The sequence below is a fragment of the Perkinsus marinus genome (assembly GCF_000006405.1).
Source record: "Perkinsus marinus ATCC 50983 genomic scaffold scf_1104296973076, whole genome shotgun sequence".
NCBI classification, from domain to species: Eukaryota; Perkinsozoa; order Perkinsida; family Perkinsidae; genus Perkinsus; species Perkinsus marinus.
In genome coordinates this window covers 117,581-127,204 of record NW_003201530.1, presented here as the reverse complement: position 1 = coordinate 127,204, position 9,624 = coordinate 117,581, and the positions used below count along the sequence as shown (strand labels likewise).

Genomic DNA, 9,624 nt, shown 5'->3' with positions numbered 1-9,624 from the left:
CAGCTGGTCAGAGAGAAGAAGTAGTAGGCATAACAAGAATTGTATAAGTATGACCATCAGGAGCTTTCTCGCAAGTTACGTAGTTGCCTATAGCCGAGGCGTCCATAGGCAGTTTAGTATCTTTCTCGCCTTCCTGAGTATAACAGCAATTACTAGGGCGGAAGTTATCCTAATCCACTTACAGTGTTTTTGGATACTCCCAACATTTGACGAAACACGTTACGACGCTTAGCCTGAGACTCTGCCGCAGCGGCACTAAGACAGTCAATTGAGTAAGTAAGCTTCCTGTGATCTACACTATTACTTCGCCTTTTCTAATTTCATCTTCCTCTTCTGCCTGAGGTCCTCTTTAACGACTCTTATCATCTCCTCAGTAGTAGGGGTGAGATGGCATGACATATGGCGTCGATCTGTGCCGAAACTCATCTTACCGTTGAAGTTCTTCACGGCCAATTCCGCACCTATACATCATCATACACAGGGAAGTTACCAATGACGACAGCTGTGTGGGGGAAAATATGCACATGGTCAACCATATGTGTTGGTGAAAATTCTGAGGAAGTTTCGGGAAATTCTCATTGATTCCTGTACTTCAATAATCAGTGAGGAAACGCCGGGGGTTAGCTGAGAAAAGCAAACATATATTCCTCCAACAGTGAAGAACAGACTCCCCCACAACCACTACTTTTCCATGTGAAGTAATCAACATACATGACGTCTCCAGATGCCCCCCTGCCTCGACCAAAGCGCAAGTCCTTAACCTCGCCATACTTGTTCAACACACCGTCCGATAAAAGGTCATCTGAATAGGTAATCACGATACTCATTCAAGTCCACTGATTCGGTGATGTGAGACCTCCTGGCGTTTTCAAAGTAAGTACCTCTAGTGATTTGCCTCGGTATAGGTCGTATGGCAACAGTGTACGGTCCAGCTTTAGCGATAGCCAGAGTGGTCATCGGCTCGCGCTTGCTGGTCCTCGATTCACTGGATGACGTCACGCTAGATGGTGATAGTAATAAGAAGGTTACTCAATAGGAAGCTTCATCGTTGCTCGACAGAGTTCGTCATTGCCAAACTCATAACGCAGCAGCCCTACATATAACAGTGAAACGTTAACTCCTGCTAAGCGGCCTCTGAAGTCTGCGGAGATGTGCTTTTTCCATCATCAATATTTTGTTGTTCACCATCTGCTGCTGCCTTGTCCATCACGTCCACACTAGTGTGTTTATAGTAGCTTACCATAGACTCTGTAGAAGTATCCCCAACAAGTAGAGTGGCATCAGGCTGAAAGAGTATGCGGCCACTAGTAGCTTGGAAGAGGCAACCAGTGCTTCTATCTACACATAGCAAGAGACTACCAACCAGACAGAGAGATTGTATAGGCCTGCCAGTATCAAGTGGACATACTGTAATCTCAGCTCCCGTCTCAGGGGCACCAGGGAGACCTAGTGTGACCACAACGGTGGGACTATTCTCGCAAACATAGTATATCTTATCGCAGGTATAGTCATAAGCAGAGCAAGCTATTACCGCACGCTTGCTAGTAGGATCAACATGGAAGGCTGCTCCAACCTGTTGCCCTGTAGAGAGCGACCACCTCCTAATGGTACCATCCGCAGAGGTCGAGATCACCTGCTCGTATTGAGGACTGTAATGCAGGGCAGAGACGTATTCAGTGTGGCCCAACATAAAGGCGTGTATGACTTGGTAAGACGGATACAACGACATACGTATTTTCTCGTCGCGATCAGCGGTGAACAGATACCCATGGGTCTGAATGCATTCCATAGCAGTCACTACAGCAAGGTGACCAAAGAGTAGTTCAGCACACCCCTGAGCCTCTGGTTCCATCGAGTTAGGCGGGGCCTGGGCGAACTCGATGTGTCGTGGCTCTCCAATCTGGCTAGTGGTCTCTACTGGTGTGAGCCTCCACACTTCGCCATATTTATCACCAATAATCAGTCGACCATCAGGATCGAACACTGCTGTTGTTATCTTCTTACGATGAGTGTACCGAGCCAGGACATGTTCGAAGCCTTCGTCCCAGAGAATCACCTGAGATAGTTCAAGTCCATTGGAATGTGTTACAAGCATAGTACCTGTTTGTCATCTCCCGCAGTAGACCACAATCCTCTATTAGAATGCGCAATAGCCCTTACGGTATCAGTGTGCTCTCCATCAACCATCTTACCACGTCGGGTATTGGTAGCATATCTAAATACGTGTTTGCCCACTGCCCAGACCACAACCTCTCCACTGCTCATCGCAGGGGATACGCATTGCAAGAGGGACGGATGCTGAAGACTGGTCGATGCTTCACCACCGGGATCGGCCATTGCCCAGGAATGTTAAGCTGATTAACTAACTGTCTTATTCTGAGCTTGGTCTGAACATACTTGCTTGCGCACTCAGTTCTATCGGCGTGCGCTTTTTGCTGCAATAACGCGCTAGCCATACTAATCGATAACGCATAGCGTATAGATAAACCTACATTGACCAAAATGAATAGTTCATTATGAATTGATGAAGCTCATGATGACCATATGATTATCAGAGAGGACCTTATGTTCCTCATGTTGATGTACATTTTAATTGATAGGAAGAGTCTGAAGTATATATGAATCGTATAGGCTGATGAGATACCTCACTGAAGTTTCCTAATGAGGAACAACAGAAAACATCGATCACCAAATACTGACAACAGACTTGTGTGCTACCTGTGAGGACCTCATTACTCAGAATGTCTCTTGATGACTTCAAACTCAATCACCAAATAAACTACTGAGGCTATGAATGTTATTGTGCTTGCAATGATGATCAACTACAGCTCTGGGGAGAACCAGGCCAAAGGCCTTGTGTGACCTCAACAACAAATTTCCAATTGATACTCCTGATGCACACAGTAATGACTCAGGAAGATCTTGACTAGTCCGCTTCGTTCGCTACTGGGTCCTTGAGAAACAGTCGTTGTCCAACGCGAATTAATCTAGATGGCGGTATATCATTTCAGAGAGGATTGCTCTCCTGATCGACGGCGCCGCTGTGGAATGTGACCGTGAAATTCACGGCGTGAATTCGTTCACTATTTTGTAACGATGCTCACTCGCATATCCCTGGTTGAGCTTGATCCGGAAGATTATCGCGAAGAAGGACTAGAGCAGCTCTAGGTCTGAAGCATCTCGACGTCGGATCGATGCCCTCGGTTGACTCGGATACCTGAACTTCCTTCACATGTCACATCTATCCGTAGCCTGTGGCGAGCTCTATGACGAGGTGACTACACTTCCATTACCGCAGTGCTCGATACTGTTGACCCTACCTCACGACCGAGGAATCTGACGTCAGGTGGTCGATTGGAAAGATATTCGTAGAGTAGCAGATGTTGGCAGATTCGCTCGTCAAACGATTCAGACGCCTTTTAATAGTAGATTGCTTGCTGACTCCTCTACCACTTAATGATTCGGTCCATCACCGGATTTGAGACCGTTGTCTATCGCATGAGGCCAGAACCAAGTGAACTATTTTACATAAACACTGTGAGGTTCACACTGCACACCCATGTCTTATAACAAAAATGCCCGTGGTAGAACTTCACGCACCTCGACCGAACTGCAAACACAATATGTCCATATGGAGAAACGCACCACGTTATCCATCGGCCATTCCGACAAAGAGCCGATCAAGCACAGAGATCATTGATGAAGAGCTGCTTGGATTTTCTCACATTCTCTACCATTCTGGTGTATTGAGGGCGCAACGTTTCAACGTCAACCGGGAAGGCCCTCGAACCAAAGCCGTAGGACTGAGGAGGGTTCCAATTGTCAACATGACGGATACCGGACCAAAGGGCTAGATGATTAAACAAGCACCATATAGGGCATTCGTTGTCGTTGGCTTGTCTATCATGCCACAGCTCAAGGTAGCCGCCATACTTAGGCAGGAACGTAACGTAAGTGGCCCCAGCACCATGGGAGGTTACGAGTATGTCACTATGCGCGACCGTAGCTATTTGGTCGCGAAGACTCAGAGTGGCGATATCTATTGCCGAGACAGAGACATGGGCACTCCTCTCGAGCATGCTTATCAACTCGGCTTCGTTCTGAACCTGCGTTGCTGTGGATTTGACTCTGCAACTATCGTGTCTTGCTAACACTCACCTGTCTGGTCACGTGTCCTCGCCGAGCTAGGAAGAGCACTCTCAGTGTCCCGATTTCCACGGGGGTGTCGAGGAGTCTGTAATGTGATAGTATTGTGTAGACAAGTCCGATAGGAGCTGTCAGGGGATGTGTACAGCCTGAGAAAGTCCATACCAAATGCCTGCACGGTGGAAGCCTCTACAGAGAGGTGTTCAAGTCCTTTGGTCGAATTAGATCAACGGACAGCATTATAGACCCACCCAGACTCACGGATGGCGACTTCGTAATGCGTTGCTTGGAATGGCGTATTATGCATCGAAGGGGCGACCACGACGGGGCCCTTCAGTAGTAGGGCATCATCACGAATGTCGCTAAGGGTCAGAACCTTCCCCGCGAGAGCAGTGACCAGCTCAGTGTGCCACACTGGTACGTTATTATCAAGGAAGATGACTCTAACATCAGGTCCTGGCTTTATACCAAAGACCATAAGAGCTTGGTATACGTTCAGATAGTGCATATAACTATGCCACAGATTCTTATCTTCTCTCTTGCCATTACTCTCTCGCCAAGTCAGTACTGTCGGACCCTCTAAAACTCTCGCGGTCGGCTCCGAGACCCCTGACCAATCAGCTGACTCAACGAAGTCCCTCACATAGTTGCCTGTGAAGAGATTCTCATAGTCAATATTCGACGCCCGCTTTTCACACTGGCCCGAGAGGAAGCCGGGCTGATAAGTGAAATAGGCATCCGGAGACCCGCTCATCCACGCCCTATTTTTTAGGCGGAAACTCTTCTGGGCAAGTTTTGGTTTCAACTGTAGGTTCTGTCCCCAGCACAGATTTGCGTTGTCGGCTGCTACCGGGTGGAATGGGTTATTGGATATCGTGCAGTAAAACTTGGTGGTCGCACCATCACAAAGTCGATATGCTCCGGTGAGAAGTTATCGTAGTAGTTCGTATCGATATAGTCACAATCGGATCCCGTGGTTGGCCTTCGTATAGTGCCGTGGTCAGCTGGGGGTGAATACTTGCTCGAGTGTCACCGCTCTACCACACTTCTCACTGGTGCCTGTCTTGTTGTATTGGGGTTGCACTATAGACCTGAAAGTCGTATCAGCATCCAGGCAGGGACGCACTCCAACTGGCATTTCATTCGAGCAGCAGTTGTAGTGCGGATTTCGACGTTCACAACTTTCGGGTCTAGTAAGTGTTAGCATCTACATGTTTGAGGCGAGATGGTGGATTTGAGGTGAGACTATATTTCATTGTAACGGGGTCCCCTTTCGGGGTCCTCGGACTCGGTTAGCGTGTGGGCGGCTGAGAGGCCGATCGACCGAGCCGCATCCAAGTAGTGGTAAGAGGAGGAGGTGAGATGACGACCCCACCTCGGCATCATATGAGAACTCTCTGATGGACACTTCAAATAGGAGAAGACGTCCCCACCGTTACCTGTGAGGCAAAGGCGTCATTATAGAGGACGAGTTCACCTACCAGTTGCTTTCCGCTGGGGCTTGGCTGTTTCTTTAACATAACATCTGTCCCCCTCCGCATACCGTGTGCATTGGACACCCATACAACGAGTGTTGAGATTAGAGCAATGATGTATGGCTGCCTGAAACACCCGTGAGCTACAATTGTCTCTAATCGTCCTTTAACGACTATAATTACTTCCAAGGGAAACCATCTATGGTCCCTCTCACAATTGGAGGAATAACACCACAACGCATTGGCACCAGCAAGCGCGGTGGAGTTCAACCTTTTGAATCTGTTGGAGTCCCTATAGAGTAGCCAAGCAATCCGTGCACGAGCCCACCGTTGGCCCCTAGGCCCTGTTATCATTATAGTGTCATCACGGTCTTCAGAGCATCCCATATCCTCCGTAACAGAATGCCTATAATCTATGCATCCATCGCACGCGCAATGTAGTGGGGTCGAACCACACCTATAAGGCATGCATGGAGCAGCCCAACTCTGCAGCCATGAGATTCGTTTACCATCCTGCAGCTGAACAGCATGGGAAGGCTCCGGAAGAATCACACTTCCTCCCTCCCCATCCATCGCCGCATCTCAGGTCTCTGCCTGTTGCGGTCTCCGTCTCTCGTCGCGATTCTCCTGTAGTGGCCTTATACGGGGATTCACGTGTAGAGAAGGCCGATGCAGCCTCTATGAAGGGTACTTCTACTCGATCATCAGTATCTACTGAATGTGCTCTTTCAGAAGGACGTCGATTAAGCGCACCTTCCATAAATATAACTGCCGTTTTCCTCGCCAAGGACGCAGCCGTTCGAAGGTGGGCCGAAGCCTCTTCCAATGGCTGGTTCAATTCAATGCGGCCAAGGAACCATATATTGATGGACCCCAGCCCTAGTATGATGATGAGCGATAGAACGACGTCGCTGCTGGCCATGTTGATGTAAATATGCTTGAGATGAAAAGTGGTTCGCCTCCTCTGTCGATTGTTGCTATGGAGTTTCGGTACAAGATTAAATTGACCCCACAAAACTATGTTTCGAGGAAGGCATCATCATTCGTCTAACCTCGTGATACGATGGTCCTTGGCTCCGGATAGATCCACGAGTCAGCGGTTCACCATCGTGACGGAGATCATATCCTTCAGCGATGCTCGCGAAAACCTTCGACACATTAGAACCTATTCTAACGTGAGAATAGATTCTGATGTGTCCAACGTTCTAATGCGTCGTGATAGTCTAACATCAAACGCAAAGCAGAGACGTCATTCGAAGCAACATTGATAGCATTCCATGGACTTATTCATTGAGAGGGGTATCACATTATTAGTGTACAAGTGGACACATACATGCAGGAAGGGAACATTAAATGTACTCATGCAGGTCAACTCTTTGCCGATCTATCCACCCCCAGCCGGGCCACAGCAGAAGCACCAGGGGAACCCGCGACGGTGGTGAACCTACACCCAGATAAGGCACTCTCACATGGTATCGATACCTACCGAACCATGCTTGGGAGTGTCTGTAGGTGACGGCACGATGATAACAGTTGTTCTTCTCTCATCCACTTGACTGCTTTCACCGTCTTGGGTATCTTTCAATGACCTGCTCCCCATAGAGGTTGTGGCTCTCGAGAGAGAGCGTCTCAAATCAGGCAGTTTCCCCGCGGCAACGACTTTAGCTAGCTTGCGGGGATCGGGCATACGATCAGGAGTCAGTGTGAATCTCGGGAATCGCAGGTCCTGCCCTTAAGCATGCAAGTCCTCCACAATATTCTCCCCACCTTGTCAGTGTCATGAATAGTATTGGACTTAGCCCGAGGCAGAGGTGAGCCATTGCAACTGAATCGACCAGCCGTGGTGATAAGCAACGGTCAACACTGTTACTTGAATCGAGTGGTCCGTGGCGTAACACGTGGTGGCGAAGAGTCAGAGAGTGAGTCCGTCGATACACTAGCACGTCGAATGATAGGCACGAGAGGCGACTCAGCACGATGCTGCACATCCTAGCACATGATCATATTAATTCGAACAATATGGGAAGATCTCTTCACCCAATCAATTGACTCGAAGAGAGCCGCGTCCTTGAGCTTGTCAAAGTCGAGACGACTCTTCTCCCACCTGCTCACTAATGAGAGAACCGAACCAAGTTGACACATCCCCTACGTCAGAAGGCCCACGAGCACATCCTTGCACTCTTCGGACAGCCTGAGGTTACTAGTTGCCTTCTTTGGGGGTATTCTCAGATAAAGAGGGAAGGCATAGATCTTGTCATGGCAAGTTACTGAACACCAAGTAAGGTGATTCAACCTCGAATGCCGCAGGTCCTACACCCATCAGGGCTCTTCCGGAAGGGCACATCCTTATACAGCATCTCGAAGAATATGATGCCGACCGCCCACAGGTCACACAAGTGTGTATACGAACCTGAGCTAAGAATAAGGCAACTCAGTAGTCGTCAACCTTATCTCGTATCATCTCGGGGCTCATATACAGTGGAGTGCCGCATCGCTCCTCCAGTTTGCCTGAAGACTCCTAAGACAATGAGCATCGACAAGAGTACTCCTTCATCTCGGACCGGCAGACCATCTATCTCGGCACATAGACCAAAGTCCAGCAGCTTTAAATGACCATCCTCTGTGATGACGACATTCTCGGGCTTAACGTCACGATGTGTGAAACCCAACCGATGTACCTGCGGGGTACCAGTGTTGAGAACAATGCAAGGAACTCAGCTGACCATACCGCGTCCACTCCCAACAGAATCTCTGATATACAAAACTTGGCCAAATCCACAGAGGTAAAGGCATCCTTATTGCTGTGCATGAGATGTCTCAGTGAACCAGCAGGTACCTGAATACACTATAGCCGAGCAGTCGCTGAGCTCAAGCACCGACCAGCTCCGACAGCATATACAGGTTATTCCTGTCCTGGAATGCCGCATACAGTGTGACTATCATAGGGCTATGGGTGCCTTTCAGCAACGCCTCCCTCTCAGCCATCACTTGTAAAGAACCATTCTTATAACGGTAGTAATTCTTGGGGAGAACTTTCAGGGCGAATTCCCTACCACAAGTAGAGTACTTTGAATCAAATTAACCTTCAGCCTACTTGGGTGGTCTTTCACTCGAGGATGACGATGATGATGATGCCTCTCCAACACCGTCCGGTCCAGCATCCAGAATAGCCCGTTCAACATTCTTATCATGAAGAGTAACTCTAAACACTTTACCGTAGCTGCCACATCCCAAATTGTCGATCACCTAGTAGGAGTACTATTCGATAGACACGAGGCGGCGGCCCGGTTGCTCACATCAAAGCTATCAGTGTTCAAACGGATGCGCCTTCTCCTGAGCCAGAGGTTGGTCTGTCCACGTATAACCTCAAGGAGCTCGTCATCTTCATACGTCCTCGGGGTGGGTGTAGAGTCGTCTTGCTGTTGCAACTCCTCAGCGACGATACTAGGGGCCTATAACACCATCACAGTCCATAGATCCTTCCCTTGCATATCGAAGAAAAACCCGTTTAACGTGAAGTGACGTAATACTCCATGTAAATCATAAGACGTATATGTTTCTGCGAACACCGATAACACAATTGTTTCCTGCGAAGTGAATTGTGAAATATCTTTTTCACTAGTGTTTTTCATATCACGGGTGAAACTCCATGAATACTACTGCTCCCACTAGCCTACCCGTTGGAGCTCCTCGAGCCTCTCCAGCTCCTCCATCCTCTCCCTGTCCTGCTTTTCCATGGCTACTTTGTACATATCCATCTTTTGCCGTGATGACCGTATCGCTGCTGTAGTCGGACTACTACTACGGGTGTCTGCATTCTTTCGACCCATTACTGCTGCTGCCCTTGAAAAACTACTGCTATTGAGTGGTTCATACGAGGTTGCTCCGCCAAAGTACCGCCCGTGCCTCTCTCTCTTAGTACATTCAGTTACTATCATACTATTTCCCTCTACTATGAGACCGTTGCTCAGTTATCGCTGATACACACATGAGTTTGCTATCG

The 9,624-nt window shown here is 48.5% G+C and overlaps 5 protein-coding genes across 5 annotated transcripts in view; all 5 read right to left on the bottom strand.

Moving 5' to 3' along the window:
* Pmar_PMAR019736 (hypothetical protein) overlaps positions 1–957 on the bottom strand; it is a gene marked incomplete at its 5' end in the record, with an annotated part of 8,671 nt that extends 7,714 nt beyond the window's left edge. The window contains 5 exons of the mRNA XM_002766325.1: positions 80–133; positions 183–255; positions 305–461; positions 686–802; positions 882–957. Of these exons, the coding sequence (XP_002766371.1) occupies positions 80–133; positions 183–255; positions 305–461; positions 686–802; positions 882–957 (477 nt within the window). The remainder of the gene's footprint in view (positions 1–79; positions 134–182; positions 256–304; positions 462–685; positions 803–881) is intronic.
* Positions 958–1,236: 279 nt separating this feature from the next.
* Positions 1,237–2,337, bottom strand: Pmar_PMAR019735 (conserved hypothetical protein; the record flags this gene model as incomplete). Its single annotated transcript, XM_002766324.1, has 3 exons — positions 1,237–1,338; positions 1,409–2,056; positions 2,101–2,337. 3 exons carry the CDS (start codon positions 2,335–2,337, stop codon positions 1,237–1,239), a joined length of 987 nt encoding a protein of 328 aa, XP_002766370.1.
* A 1,343-nt stretch (positions 2,338–3,680) lies between these two features.
* On the bottom strand, positions 3,681–4,079 carry Pmar_PMAR019734 (hypothetical protein; the record flags this gene model as incomplete). The annotated part of the gene is made up of 1 exon (XM_002766323.1): positions 3,681–4,079. One exon carries the CDS (start codon positions 4,077–4,079, stop codon positions 3,681–3,683), a length of 399 nt encoding a protein of 132 aa, XP_002766369.1.
* A 293-nt stretch (positions 4,080–4,372) lies between these two features.
* Pmar_PMAR019733 (hypothetical protein) lies at positions 4,373–4,900 on the bottom strand (the record flags this gene model as incomplete). The annotated part of the gene is made up of 1 exon (XM_002766322.1): positions 4,373–4,900. One exon carries the CDS (start codon positions 4,898–4,900, stop codon positions 4,373–4,375), a length of 528 nt encoding a protein of 175 aa, XP_002766368.1.
* A 2,089-nt stretch (positions 4,901–6,989) lies between these two features.
* On the bottom strand, positions 6,990–9,451 carry Pmar_PMAR019732 (protein kinase, putative; the record flags this gene model as incomplete). Its single annotated transcript, XM_002766321.1, has 14 exons — positions 6,990–7,065; positions 7,108–7,199; positions 7,389–7,446; positions 7,492–7,610; positions 7,659–7,725; positions 7,771–7,888; positions 7,936–8,031; positions 8,099–8,129; positions 8,168–8,299; positions 8,350–8,457; positions 8,502–8,670; positions 8,716–8,867; positions 8,918–9,073; positions 9,299–9,451. The coding sequence occupies 14 exons, from the start codon at positions 9,449–9,451 to the stop codon at positions 6,990–6,992; spliced, it is 1,527 nt and encodes a 508-aa protein (XP_002766367.1).
* Between the last annotated feature and the right edge of the window lie 173 nt (positions 9,452–9,624).